Source organism: Anolis carolinensis, unplaced genomic scaffold, assembly GCF_035594765.1.
Source record: "Anolis carolinensis isolate JA03-04 unplaced genomic scaffold, rAnoCar3.1.pri scaffold_19, whole genome shotgun sequence".
Classification (NCBI taxonomy): Eukaryota; Metazoa; Chordata; class Lepidosauria; order Squamata; family Dactyloidae; genus Anolis; species Anolis carolinensis.
In genome coordinates, this window is record NW_026943829.1 from 3222441 (window position 1) to 3238222 (window position 15782).

A 15782-nucleotide genomic window follows, 5' to 3' on the forward strand; every position below is an offset into this window, starting at 1 on the left:
AAGGGGAGGGCCAGACCGACGAGGAATGGCCGGCCAAAATCAAGCAAGGGTGGCAAACCGTGGTAGAGGCATTGCGGGAAACACAAAAGAAGTACAAGCTCTTTGCGGATCGTAGGCGCCGAGAGGGGGACAAATTGGGCGAAGGAGATCTGGTTTGGCTGAGCACAAAAAACCTGAAATTGGGGTTCCCATCCAAGAAATTGGCTCCACGCTATATAGGGCCATTCAGGGTAGCAAAAAGAATAAACGAAGTGACCTATGAGCTGAGGCTACCAAAGGACCTAGGAAAGGTACACCCGGTATTCCATTGCAGCCTGTTAAAAAAGTATAAAGGAACTCTGGACAGCGGAGAACAATAGTTGTGTTTAATCTTTTCCTTCCAGGACGAAGGGGAGGAGGACGCCATGTCAGAACCCTGCTACTAGAGCCTGGATGTGGCTCTGAGTTTCAGGGTCACTGACATTGATAAGACACCTGCGTCCCAGGACTCGGAGGAGAAACGGCTGATGGACTTGGCGGGGAATTTGCGCGGGGTTTTACTGAGCGGGAAGAGACTGTTCAAATGAGGGGGAGGGTATATAAAGGAGGGTTGGCCGGAGCCTCCCATTCTTGGCTTTTCTGATGTTCATGTTTCCTACAGTAAAAGTTCCTGGTGATACCACAGAGAGTCTCGTGTGTTCATTCAGGAGCGGCTGTGGTGAGCTGACACTTTTATATATATAGATGAGCCTACTTCGTAACAGATAATGTGGGTAATCTGCTTTGGTAATCTGGATTATATGGCAGTGTAGAAGGGGCCTAAGACTGCAGTCCTGCAGCCCCTTGACAGGGAGCAAGACCTACCGTGTTTCCCCAAAAATAAGACAGTGTCTTATATTAATTTTTGCTCCCAAAGATGCGCTAGGTCTTATTTTTCCATGAAGAAGAATTCACATTTATTGTTGAACAAAAAAATTGAACATTTATTATGTACTGTACAGTAGTTATCATCACAAACCAGCACAACCAGACAAACTGTGAATCCTATCAAAAATTTCTTGTTACTACCATTATTTCTATGTACAACAATCTATTGTATGTACATTTACCGATCCTGCATGCTCTGGTGTTCTGTTCAGCAGGCATGCTTCCAAACAAAAACTTTGCTAGGTCTTACTTTTGGGGGAGGTCTTATATTTAGTAATTCAGCAAAACCTCTACTAGGTCTTATTTTCTGGGATGTCTTATTTTAGGGGAAACAGGATATTGGAGTCATAGAAATATATGAAAAAACATGCATAGGATTGTGCTCTATAGCTGTCACACAAAAATCTCTGATGGTGAATGGATCTATATCTTCACAATAGCTTCCAATCACCTATCCATGATGCATGCATCATATGTGTAAATGACCCTTCATAATGATGCTATCTAAAGGATGAAAAACTTCAGTAGCACACCCCAATCTCACTCATCATTTGGGATTTGTGAATGACAAGTGTTCTGGAGCAACACTTTGATAGTGTCTGCTATTTTCTACAGTTGCAATATGAACAGCTAATCATCAATGAAACTGCCGGAACGAAAAGGTTCAAATAAACACCATCACTATCATCATCTTCATCATATCAATTGGGTCCAGTTCCTACAGTGATTCCCAGATTGGTGCCATCAACCAAGAATGTCAGCCTAGTTTCAGTGTTCTGTTGTTAAATGGAAGCCAGTTTAACAAGAGTTCAGGAATCAAACAGATTCCAAATGCTTCTGGAGCTGCAGTGCTATATCTGTTTGCAATCCTGCTCCCCAAAGAGAAGGATGGAAATGAGGCAGGAACAAGCTAAGGTATCAGTCATGACATTTAGCTTTTAGTACGCATCCATGGAAACTGAGCAGCATATACATTCATTTGAGGGCAAATCCCCAAAGGAAATGCCATTTGCCTTTTTTATCATCTTTTATCTGCAGGTAACCATTTAGCTAAATACAATAGTTTTGTTTCCTTTATATATAAAAAAAGAGCGTTATGTTCAGAGGGGAAATTTGAATCTTCTTGCTTGGGAGGGCATTCCATATGGATATTGATGACTATCAAGTTTCTCTATGAGAGTTAAATCTAGTAATAATTTTACCTAGAGTGTGATCTCTCTATATCTGCGGGACTGTCACCCACAGTTTCACCTACCTGCCTCCAACAAAATATGTCCTCTCAAGGAAATTTCTGATCCACCAAAAGATTCAATGGCAATTGTCCACCAGACATTACTGGGGGATCTCGAAAATTGCTGGAGATGATATCTCTATGATAACCTGTGACAGAAGTTGTTCATTTCAATAGAGTTTGCTATTATCCATGTTTTCCCATTTCCATGGTAAACTGAGGAATGTGGAATTGGGTGTCCTACTACATGTTGCATTATTGCATATCCTACTACAATAATTCAAAAAAGTAATATAATGAATCTGCATTGGTGCTCATATGTTTAAGTCACCTTGAGTCCCAGATTTAGAAGAAGGGTGTATAAAGATCTTAATAAATATAATAATAACTATAGTAGTTGCCTCCTGCCAACCTAGCAGTTTGAAAACATGCAAATGTGAGTAGATCAATAGGTACCGCTCCGGCGGGAAGGTAATGGCGCGTCATGCAGTCATGCCGGCCACATGACCTTGGAGGTGTCTATGGACAACGCCGGCTCTTCGGCTTAGAAATGGAGATGAGCACCAACCCCCAGAGTCAGACATGACTGGACTTAACGTCAGGGCAAACCTTTACCTTTTTATAGTAGTTGCAGTAAAAATAAGAGGTTATTTAATATTTCAAGACAAAAAAAAACCTTCACAGTTTAATAGAGGTGTCTGTAGAACTGGCCAGCTTGTTAGGATCACTGAAAAATAAAGTAGTTTTGTCTTGATGAACGTTCAAATTACCCTCAGCATGCTTCGCAAGGATGTATTCGATACACTGTTATACTAGAAAAGCTGGTCAATATTATTGTTAAGTACAGATACATTTATATTCCAGGACTACCAAGAAGTTGTTTTTGATTGAAAGTCATACAGAGTGGCTAGCTTTCCAGTCTTAATCAAATCACAGATTTCTACAGCAGAATTTTGGTTTTACAACCAAAATATTTGTATATTGCATTACCTTATTCACAATATACATTGTAGGTACATCAATTCTTAGAATTGCAAGATGGAAAGAAATCTGAATTTTATTAGTAGTCCTCACAAGGGTGTGTGTATAAATCTCGAAGCTATCCGTCAACATTTGGTGAATTTCAAAGGGTTTTCTTATGTAAGGAGTAGTCAGACCTGATTTTGCTTCTTCCTTCCTCTGAATTATACAGCAGGGCTTCTTAAACTGTGACCTCTTTTTGTCCAAGAAATTTTAATGTGATATAAAAATAGATATATAGGATGGCTAAATCCATGGACGGGGGCCCCTGATGGCACAGTGCGTTAAAGCGCTGAGCTGCTGAACTTGCGGACCAAAAGGTGCCAGGTTCAAATCCCGGGAGCGGAATGAGCGCCTGCTGTTAGCCCCAGCTCCTGCCAACCTAGCAGTTCGAAAACATGCAAATGTGAGTAGATCAATAGGTACCGCTCCGTCGGGAAGGTAACGGTGCTCCATGCCATCCACATGACCTTGGAGGTGTCTACGGACAATGCCGGCTCTTCGGCTTAGAAATGGAGATGAGCACCAACCCCCAGAGTCAGTCACGACTGGACTTAACGTCAGGGGAAAACCTTACCTTACTAAATCCATGGACACGGAGGCCCAACTGTACCACAGCAATAACAATCAGTGCATGCCTAAGTCTCAAGTACAGTAGAGTCTCACTTATCCAACATTAGCTTATTCAACTTTCTGGATTATCCAACGCATTTTTGTAGTCAATGTTTTCAATACATCATGATATTTTGGTGCTAAATTCGTAAATACAGTAATTACTACATAGCATTACCTCATATTGAACTACTTTTTCTGTCAAATTTCTTGTATAACATGATGTTTTGGTGCTTAATTTGTAAAATCATAACCTAATTTGATGTTTAATAGGCTTCTTCTTAATCTCTCCTTATTATCCAACATACTCGCTTATCCAACATTCTGCCGGCCCGTTTATGTTGGATAAGTGAGACTCTACTGTGCAAAAAAATCAAACCCCTTAAATAAAATACAGTGACCCCTCAGTGTCCACTAGGGTTTGGTTTGCTAGTGGATATTCCCGATGTGGATACCAAAACCAATGGATGCTCAACTCCCATAATACACAAATATGTAGTAAAATGGTGTCTATTATATAAAATGGTAAAGTCCATTAGCACTCTTCACCATTTGGCTTGTAGTGATGGAAGTCACAATCCAACAACATCTGGTAGGCCATACTTTATCCATTTCTGGGCTAGATCCAATGTTAGTCCTACCTAGAGGAGACCCATTTGAAATCAACTAGGGTTAGGTTAGTTGTCATTAGGTTGAGATTAAATTAATTATCTTATTAATTTAACTGGTTCTACTTTAAGAACCAAGATTGGGTTCAGTCCATTATTCTTTAAACATATTTAAACATATCTATTGAATGTTGACAAAGAAAAAAAACCCTAAAACCTCACTATAATAAAGGAGAAAAATAGTTGTTCTTGGTGCTGTGACAGAGCCAGAAATGTTTGATTACAGTCATGATTGCAGTAGGACACAAACTTGAGTGCACAAATATTTCTGAGAATATCTTCATACATCTATGAGAACCTCATTTTCCATATTTTTACAAATCCATATCATGCCCTTGAACCACATGTACAGGTCATGTATCAATCATGTTAATACAGTTCCCAGTGGTGACAAAATGATTGTTATTGTGTTTGACTTTTAAAAAACATATTTCAGTGATGGAGTAGCTTTAGATAACAGTGCTTAAACACAATGCCTTTACTTCTCCCTAGGCAAAATGTGATATACAAACCCATAAGCCATCACTATCCACCAGTAGCTCGTATTATGCCATGGTATTATATTCAATGCTATATAGAGAAAGACAAGGATGAATATCACAAGAAGTTCACAGTGTGACATTGTTCATACAGAACTATTCATGGGCAGTAAGGTTATGCCAGTCAGTCTTTACTAATTGACTAGGCATGTTACTTGCTATATTTTCTCACTATTACTACTAGATTCCAAATCAGTGGGTTGTTGAATGCAGTCTGACTTTAGTCCAGGGTTTGCAAACCACTAAACTTTGTGCCTAAACTAAAGTGATATGCTTGGACAGATTCTTTTGGCATTTAGAATAAATTGAATTAATCATTTCACTGGCATGGAAATCAATTAGACGTCCTTGTTGCAGCCTCACTTGCTGGCAGGAAGATAGAAATGTTGTCTTTCTTATGCCCTGGTCAGCAGCTAAACAAACTTCTTTGTGCCATCCAGTCTCTGCAACTTTAGGAGGATAGGTGGAGATAAACCATTAAGTTACAGCTCCATAAGTACACTGCCAATCTCAGATTCCAGTTATCATTTTGTCTGTTTAGGCCTAGCTTCACATACTTCAGATTTTCTGGAGTTCCCATTGCTACTAATTGGGTCTGTACGAATTGTGAAGCTGAAACAGACTCCAGCTTCTCCATTCTACATTTCTCCTCTGCGGATGTCTGTGTCTCCATTCGAATACAGACTTTTAGTGGAGGAGAATCATGGTCTGTAGACAAGTTGTCTCACTGCCCACATTTTTCAACGTGCCATTATGAGTGTTTATGGTTTTTCTGAAAAGATGCAATTTTGGTGAATGTAGTCCTTAATTGTATAAGGACATTTAGGAAAACGGGAAAGTGGTCATTTCATGATCAAGAGACCTTATTGAAAGAAAAAAATGAGAATTACATTGTGACTCCAAGATGTTATTTTTAGGATTTTAGGATGATAGCCATGTATGTATATGTGGCTTAGCCATGTATGTATAAGCCAAATATGTGAGGAGAAGTCATAGGGAGGAGGAAGCAAGCTTGTTTTTACTGTCCTTGAGACTAGGATGCGGAACAATGGCTTCAAACTACAGGAAAGGAGATTCCACCCGAACATTAGGAAGAACTTCCTAACTGTGGGAACTGTTCAGCAGTGGAACTCTCTGCTCTGAACTGTGGTGGAGGCTCTTTCTTTGATAACCATCTCTTGGGGATGTTTTGAATGTGATTTTCCTGCTTCTTGGCAGGAGGTTGGACTGGATAGCCCATGAAGTCTCTTCCAACTCTATGATTCTATGATTCTAGCGAGCAAGCAGTGGTGGGTTCTATATCAGTGAGATGATGAATCCATTTGTGGTCTGAGTTCACAGTTTAAGGAACTTTCCAAGATCCTAAACCCATTTTATGGATGCAACATCTGGTCAGATAATAACAAAAATACTAATGTTAGATGAATAAGTATTAGTACTTTATGCTTAGTTAATAAAATCCCTCCCAATTCCAACCTAAAGCCTGGCTTCAGTAGAACCTATAATTTTGGGCAGGGCAGAGCAGAAAGTTTACTATTTTAATCTTTGAGGTTACAGTCATACTTGGATGGAATGCAGAAGCCCCACATCCCCTAAATCAGGGGTCTCCAAACTTTTTAAACAGGGGGCCAGTTCAGACTGTTGGAGGGCCGGACTATAGTTTTTTAAGTGATATTATAATATATTTTATATTATGTATTAAATTTTATATTATATATGATACATTATTTATATTATATTAAAATCTATACATTATCTATGTATTTTAGTATTGTATATTGCATTATATTTTGTTCATATAATATTTATTATGAACTATATATTGCATTATATTGAAATATATAATATTTAATATATAATAGAATGCATAATATATATATCATGTGTTGTAATATAATAATACAGTAGAGTCTCACTTATCCAAGCTAAACGGGCCGGCAGAAGCTTGGATAAGCGAATATCTTTGATAATAAGGAGGGATTAAGGAAAAGCCTATTAAACATCAAATTAGGTTATGATTTTACAAATTAAGCACCAAAACATCATGTTATACAACAAATTTGACAGAAAAAGTAGTTCAATACACAGTAATGTTATGCTGTAATTACTGTATTTACAAATTTAGCACCAAAATATCACGATATATTGAAAACATTGACTACAAAAATGCCTTGGATAATCCAGAAGCTTGGATAAGCGAGGCTTGGATAAGTGAGACTCTACTGTACATGTGTTATTACATTGCATTGTATTAAAATATATTATGTACTTTATAATGCAATGCACAACATGTAATACAATACGTACGATATAATATATCATATTTGCGTTATTACATTGCATTGTATTAAAATATATTATTATATAATGAGAGGATTCATCTTTTGTCACACTGTTTTCCAGTTTCCAGCCACAAAGTTGGAACTGCATTCCAAAGTGCACTCTCTTGCAGCCATGTTTCTCTATGCAAATGTGTTTAGGATTGATGGTTAAAACTACTTTCCATTTTCAGCCTCTCAACCTCTCTCTCATTCTCACTTTGTCCTTTCATTTTGACTGTTTTTTAAGCAACCTGCTATTAAATCTCCCCCTCCCCTCCCCCAAATCTTTCTTGTGGACTAAATATATCTAAACCTTTGTCAGTCATTGATTTTGAAGTCTAATTGCACTATTTCATTCCTGTTCTAAGAACAATGAGGGAAAATGGTATGCCATTCCTGTGATGGACTAGGTGACATTCCTGGCTGCATTCAAAGTGCACCATATGTTCCTCATCCTTTCGATACACACAGTGCTGATCTGAAATTCATCCATCTGAATAGAAACTGGAGTTTTAATCCAGGTTTTCTTCCTTGAGCTTCTGCGGGAGGTGGGACAAGCAAAAAACCTACATCTGAAAAATCAACCATATCTGGTTGGACTCTAATACACAACAGGCCCAACCACCAAGCCTAGTGGTTATCAGTGGTGGGAACTTTTTAACACAACAAAAGATTATCTAGGGCCCCTGGTGGTGGTGCAGTGTGTTAAAGCGCTGAGCTGCTGAACTTGCAGACCGAAAGGTCCCAGGTTCAAATCCCAGGAGCAGAATGACCGCCCGCTGTTAGCCCCAGCTCCTGCCAACCTAGCAGTTCGAAGACATGCAAATGTGAGTAGATCAATAGATACCACTCCGTCGGGAAGGTAAGGGCGCTCCATGCAGTCATGCCGGCCACATGACCTTGGACGTGTCTACGGACAACGCCGACTCTTCGGCTTAGAAATGGAGATGAGCACCAACCCCCAGAGTCGGTCACGACTGGACACGTCAGGGGAAAACCTTTACCTTTAAAGGTTATCTGTTTTAACTGTGAAGATGAGATTCATTTTAAAGAACTAGAATGTGGGAGAAAATTGTAATAAACTATTACTGCATGACTTAATTATTATTACTCTTGGTATAGTGTTTGATGTGTGCTCAGAATGAAGGCTGAACTACCTTGGGCAAGGACCTAGTGATGGATGCAAGCCAGTCCCAGGTGATGTAGTGCATTTGTCAACAGGAATAAATGCACGATACTCCACTTAGGCAGAAAAAATGAAATGCAAAATTACAGAATGGGGGATGCCTGGCTCAACAGAAGTATATGTGAAAAAGATCTTTCACCAAACGCAGCGCACAAACACGAGTCAAAGAACATGAAAGGCACTGCAGACTAATTCAACCAGAGAAATCAGCCATAGCAGAGCACTTGATGAACCAGCCTGGACACAGTATATTATTTGACAACACAGAAATGCTTGACCACTCCAACAACTATCATGTCAGACTACACAGAGAAGCCATTGAAATCCACAAGCATGTGGACAACTTCAACAGAAAGGAGGAAATCGTGAAAATGAACAAAATCTGGCTACCAGTATTTAAAAAAAAACCTCAAAAATCAAAACAATAGATGGAAAGCAACACTCTGAGGGCAGAGGAGCCCCAAGGACAGCTAAGGACTCTTAACAAAGGATGCCCCCCTGGCAAGAGACAAACCTTTCCAATGCTAATTAGGGTGATTAACTGAAACATTAACACTGGCTTCCAACTGACAAAGGACTTTTGTCACACCCTGGACTCTCCACAGATATATATTTTTTCCTTCCTTCCTTGCCCTTCCTTGCCCAGTTTATCCATGCCTCACAGCCTCTGAGGATGCCTGCCATAGATGTGGGTGAAACGTCAGGAGAGAATACTTCTGGAACATGACCACACAGCCCGAAAGACATACAACAACCCCGAGATCTTTCACATCTTTTTCACAAGTTAAACATGAGCCAACAATGCGATGCGGCAGCTAAAAAGCCAATGGGATTTTGGCCTGCATAAATAGTGTCTAGATCCAGGGAAGTCATTGGTCAGGCCACACCTGGAATACAATTCTAGGCACCACAATTTAAGGGAGATATTGACAAGCTGGAATGTGTCCAGAGGAGAGCAACTAAAATGATCGAGGGTCTGGAGAACAAGCCCTATGAGAAGCGTCTTAAAGACCTGGGCATGTTTAGCCTGCAGAAAAGAAGGCTGAGAGGAGACATGATGGCCATGTATAAATATGTGAGGAGAAGTCATAGGGAGGAGGGAGCAAACTTGTTTTCTGCTGCCCTGCAGACTAGGACGCATAACAACGGCTTCAAACTTCAGGAAAGGAGATTCCATCTGAACATTAGGAGGAACTTCCTAACTGTTAAACAATGGAACTCTCTACCCCAGAGTGTGTTGGAAGCTCCTTCCTTGGAGGCTTTTAAACAGAGGCTGGATAATAATCTGTCAAGGGTGCGTTGAATGCGATTTTCCTGCTTCTTGCAGGGGGTTGAACTGGATGGTCCACAAGGTCATTTCCAACTCTATGATTCTAGTGAGCAAGAAGTGGTGGGTTCCATATCAGTGAGATGATTAATCCAAGTTCCCACTTAAGGAGCTATCCAAAATTCTGAACCTATTTTGTGGATGTAGCATCTGGGATAACTCCATTAAGATTTGGACTAAAGCCTAGAGGACATTCCTTAATCCACTGATATGGGAGCCACCATACTGGATCAAAGTGGAGACCTATACTGTCTCCAAATCTTTCAGCTGATTCTTGTTGTCCTTATGTGTCTTCAAGATGTTTCTACTTACGGTTACATTATGATAGTTTTCTTGGCAAGCCTTTGGCATTGTCTTCTTCTAAGGCAGAGAGAATGTGACTGACCCAAGCTCATCTGGTGAGTTTCCAGGGCAAAGCAAAGATTTGAACCCTGGTCTCCCTGAAAGGTGCCACATTGCATGGGACCTACTTTAAGCTGATATGCATGAAAAGAAACAGTAAAAAAGCCTTCTGGGTTCAGTTTTAGTTCATAGGCTAGAACAATTTACATTTCACAGAACTATGTCTAAGAATGGAACAATGCAGTCTAGGAGATCTTTGCTTCAGATCTCATCTCACCTCCACACTATACACATGTACAATCTCACTGTGGGGATAAAAGTACTGATCGACCTTCTCTTACAAAGCTTTATAGGGATCACTAAGGTAAGTGAAGTGGAAAACTGACTTAATAAATAAATAATGATACATGAGACATTTTGAACTGGAACTGAACTAAAATTCCTCAGAAACCATTTATCCCCCTGAGGAAATGTCTGTTATTCTTTTTCCTTTTTATGACCTCAGCTCCCACAAAAAGGAGATTATTTTACATAATAGTCTTCAGATATTCTTCTCTATTTTCGGTGATGGCCTCCATTCAGCTCTTCCCTCCCCTTCCTTCATCATAATGTTCCAGAATACTAGGATGGAGCCATGATGGAGGATGCAATGTTGTCACTAGGGGTTGTGCGAGGTGCAAACTCTCCAAGGTGATACCATCATTTGCTGCTGATAGTCAGCAAATTACTATTTTAAAAACTTGGTCAGTGTTTCGGTGTGTATACTCCCTGCTGTTACAGTGTTCCCTCACTTATTGCTGGGGTTAGGTTCCAGGATCACTCACAATAAGTGAAAATCCATGAAGTAGGGACGCTATATTTATTTTAATATTTATACATTATTTTAGTAGTTATACACTATTTTAAGTCTTTATCAACCAATTGTGTGTTGATAAATAGCCTCCTTCTCCTCCTGTTGCCACTTGGGCTCCTTTTCTCTCTCTTTGGCTTCTCCTTCCACCCTTCCTTAGGCTGTAAATTGTAATTTTGTATGATTTATAATATTGTTTTAGAGTTTATTGAAAAACCGCAAAACAGCGAATCTGCGAAAAGTGAACCACGAAGTAATGAGGGAACACTGTATATATAAAACACAAATATCTTCTTTGTAAGTGCGGCTTATATGTACTGTATCAATATATCTACAAAACTAAAACTCTAAGCTAATTTATATTTTGAATATTCTAATGTACATATGCTCCAAAGAAAGTTGTCATTTTTACCCAATTATAATGATGCTTGAAATAGTGTAGTATAGTCTGCGTGCCCTATAAGCACATACTGTTTCAGTTGCTCCTGGTTTTCATAATAGCTAGTTTAGCTGTATTTTCTGGTATTTTCACTACTATACTGTGATATGATCTGGTATTAGGAGGAGGTTCATGGTGGTGACACCAACTCTATTTTTTTTTTCGTGCCAGGAGCAACTTGAGTTGCTTCTGGAGTGAGAGAATTGGCTGTCTGCAACAGGGCCGGCCCCACTCATGCGGCAGCTGACGCCGCCGCCTCGGGCGCAGGCCCGGGGGGGCGCCGTCAGGCTGGGCGGGAGGCGGGGCACCGCCCTGACGGTGCCCCGCCTCCCGCCCAGTGCGCCCTGGCCCGTCTGGCCTGCTAGAAAAGGCCAGACGGGCGAGCGGGGGTAACGTGGGAGGCGGGGCCAGCTCTGACGCCGCCCCCCCCGCCCAGCGTGCCCTGGCCCCGCCTCCCACGTTGCGTGGGGCAGGGCCAAGGCACGCTGGGCGGGGGGGGGGGAGCGGCGTCAGAGCTGGCCCCGCCTCCCACGTTACCCCCGCTCGCCCGTCTGGCCTGCTACACAAGGCCAGACGGGCGAGCGGGGGTAACGTGGGAGGCGGGGCCAGCTCTGACGCCGCCCCCCCGCCCAGCGTGCCCTGGCCCCGCCTCCCACGCTGCGTGGGAGGCGGGGCCAGGGCACGGGGGCGGGGCCAACTCTGGCCCCGCCCCCTCACTATTCGCCCTGGCCCCGCCTCCCACGCAGCGTGGGAGGCGGGGCCAGGGCACGCTGGGCGGGGCCAGGGCGCCGGTGGCGGGGGCGCTTTTCAGCGCCCCCGCTTTACATCGAAAAATATCTCCGGCCGGCCCTGGTCTGCAAGGACGTTGCCCAGGGGATGCCTGGATGTTTTGATGTTTTTACCATCCTTGTGGGAGGCTTCTCTCATGTCCCCGCATGGAGCTGGAGCTGATAGAGGGAGCTCATCCGCCCTCTCCCCGGGTGGGATTTGAACCTGGCAGACTTCAGGTCAGCAACCCAACCTTCAAGTCACTTAGTCCACTATTACCATCTGGAGGCTCCCCCAACTCTAATGATGTGACTGGGAGGATACAAAATCATGGCCAGTCTACCACCACACTGGCTACAGTTGGTGGTTCCAAACAAAACTTGGGTGGGAGGGGGGCATAGCGGTTGTACTATTGTCTCTTGCTAAATATGATGGCCCTACTCTAAATAGACTTTTAGAAAATCTCTCTCCACCCCAAGGAAAAACAGTGGAGAAATATAACCAGGTGGTATAGTAAGTCTACAAATAGAGTGAGCCTGTTGAGAAACCATTTGTACAGATAGCAAGTGTCATATCGACTATCAAGTAAATATAATTATGATTACTACTTAGTGTTGCTGCTCAGCATCACTTGCGTTCTATTGTTTGTTATGAATGCACAAAAACTTGGAAATGTACTTTATAAAAACAACAGTTCCATTTATAATTCCAAACCTCAAAAAGGTAGACAATTACCATTTTAGGACCTTATCAGACAGGCAGGGGCAAAACAACGGTCAGCGGAGGAAACTGCGGGGCAGCGAAGGGAACCGCCAGGCTCTGTTCACTCCCAGTGGGTTCCATGATCTTTCTTTCCATGTAGTTTCCTCATCTGTCCCTGTTTCTTCTTCAGTTCCCCTTCAATGAGTTAGGTGTATACCTGACTCCTCTGGGCTCCACTGTCACAATGCTGCTACAATGGGGCTCCGCGGATTCCCATTGGAATCTCTACGCCATGTGATGGGCTCTGTGGGACTGTTCTGGCAGCAGAGAGAAGCAGAGCTTCTGATAAGGTCCATAGTTTCAGGCTTATTGGGGGGGGGGGGGGAATAATGGCCAACACACCTTCATCTCAAAGGCTGGGTCTACACTACCATGTAATCCAGTTTCTGAATCCAGATTATCTGCTTTGAACCGGATTATATGAATCTACACTGTCATGTAATCGAGTTCAAAGTAGATAGTAAAGGTAATGGTTTCCCCTGACGTTAAGTCCAGTCGTGACTGACTCTGGGGTTTGGTGCTCATCTCCATTTCTAAGTCGAAGAGCCGGTGTTGTCTGTAGACACCTCCAAGGTCATGTGGCTGGCATGACTGCATGGAGCATCATTACCTTCCTGCCAGAGCGGTACCTATTGATCTACTCACATTGGCATGTTTTCGAACTGCTAGGTTGGCAGGAGCTGGAGCAAACAGCGGCCGCTTCCACCGCTCCTGGGGTTTGAACCTGGGACCTTTCGGTCTGCAGCTCAGCGCTTTAACGCACTTCGCCACCGGGGCTCCTGAAGTAGATAATATGGATTCAGAAACTGCATTAAATGGGCGTGTAAATGAGGCCAAAGATAATTAAAATCTTGCCCTTGTTTGATGTTGTTGCGTACCTTCAAGTCATGGCATTTCATGGTGACCCTAAGGCAAACCTATCATGGGATATTTTGGGGCTAAAGTTATGTGACTAGCCTAAGTTCCTGTAGTGTAGGATCGAACCTTGGCTTTTGGAGTTGTACTCCAGTGCCCAAACCACTATATATCTAAAATAATCTTAATGCTTCAAGTTAGTTGCTTTGTGATATAAAATGCATGCTCATCTACATCGTTTCAACATCTTAACACTAACCACAGAGGGAAGCATTAGACACAGCATGAGCCAGCACTAGAAGCAGATGTCATTCCTTCTCCACCAAACATCCCAGAACTATAAAAGTAACTACAATTACATTTCTACTACAAAAATACTGATGTTACCCTTATTCCTCATCAGTGATGAAACAATTTAGTTATAGGGTTGTTGTATGTCTTTCGGGCTGTGTGGCCATGTTCCAGAAGTATTCTCTCCTGACGTTTTGCCCACATCTATGGCAGGCATCCTCAGAGGTTGTGAGGTATGGAGGTATGGTTGTGAGGTATCCATACCTCACAACCTCTCAGGATGCCTGCCATAGATGTGGGCGAAACATCAGGAGAGAATACTTCTGGAACATGACCACACAGCCCGAAAGACATACAACAACCCTGTGATCCCAGCCATGAAAGCCTTCCACAACACAATTTAGTTATATTTTCATTGTTGGGGAAAGGAATTAATTACAAGTAACTACTTCTAGTCTCTGGCAAACAGTAATTGTTGAGCTTCGTTGTTTATTTTGTTTTGTATGCTGCTTCTGAACAAACAGAGCTATTATTCCTCAGAAGGGAAAAGAGAAAAAGAGAAAACTCAGAAAAGCTGGGGTTATTGAGGTCAATGGAAGCTCGTGGTGTTGTGGTTTGAGCTTGGATTGCAACTTTGGAGAGGAGGGTCAAATCCTTGTTCAGTCATGGAAACACATGGGTTGACCTTGTGCAAGTTGTATTCATCCTCAGATGAAGACAAAGGCAAAAACTCAGAATAAATCTTTGCCAAGAAGATCCCATGATAGGTTCACCTTAGGGTCAGAAATGAGTTGAAGACACATAACTGATGATTACAACAACAATAACAGCAATCCTGGCCACTCTAAACGAATTCAAGTCGCCAGGGCCAGATCAGCTACATCCAAGAGTATTGAAGGAACTAGCGGAAGTTATTTCAGAACCACTGGCAATCATCTTCGAGAGTTCTTGGAGAACAGGAGAAGTCCCAGCAGATTGGAGGAGGGCGAATGTGGTCCCTATCTTCAAGAAGGGAAAAAAGAACGACCCAAACAATTACCGTCCGGTCAGCCTCACATCAATACCAGGCAAGATTCTGGAAAAGATCATTAAGGAAGTGGTCTGCAAACACTTAGAAACAAATGCAGTCATTGCTAATAGTCAGCACGGATTTACCAAAAACAGGTCATGCCAGACTAATCTGATCTCTTTTTTCGATAGAGTTACGAGTTGGGTCGATACAGGGAATGCCGTGGATGTAGCATATCTAGATTTCAGTAAGGCCTTCGACAAAGTCCCCCACGACCTTCTGGCAAACAAACTAGTAAAATGTGGACTAGACAAAACTACGGTTAGGTGGATCTGTAATTGGCTAAGCGAACGAACCCAAAGGGTGCTCACCAATGCGTCGTCTTCATCATGGAAAGAAGTGACAAGTGGAGTGCCGCAGGGCTCCGTCCTGGGCCCGGTTCTGTTCAACATCTTTATTAACGACTTAGACGAAGGGTTAGAAGGCACGATCATCAAGTTTGCAGATGACACCAAACTCGGAGGGATAGCTAACACTCCAGAAGACAGGAGCAGAATTCAAAACGATCTTGACAGACTAGAGAGCTGGGCCGAAACTAACAAAATGAAGTTCAACAGGGACAAATGCAAGATACTTCACTTCGGCAGAAAAAATGG

The 15782-nt window shown here is 42.2% G+C and overlaps 1 protein-coding gene and 1 long non-coding RNA gene across 3 annotated transcripts in view; one reads left to right on the plus strand and one right to left on the minus strand.

Moving 5' to 3' along the window:
* LOC134294756 (leucine--tRNA ligase, cytoplasmic-like) overlaps positions 1 to 663 on the plus strand; it is a 217850-nt gene extending 217187 nt beyond the window's left edge. For both annotated transcript variants that reach the window (XM_062966411.1, XM_062966414.1), the window contains exon 20: positions 384 to 663. In XM_062966411.1, the coding sequence (XP_062822481.1) occupies positions 384 to 444 (61 nt within the window). In that variant the 3' untranslated portion in view covers positions 445 to 663. The remainder of the gene's footprint in view (positions 1 to 383) is intronic.
* LOC134294761 (uncharacterized) overlaps positions 1 to 15782 on the minus strand; it is a 428900-nt gene that overhangs the window by 172514 nt on the left and 240604 nt on the right. The window lies entirely within an intron of this gene.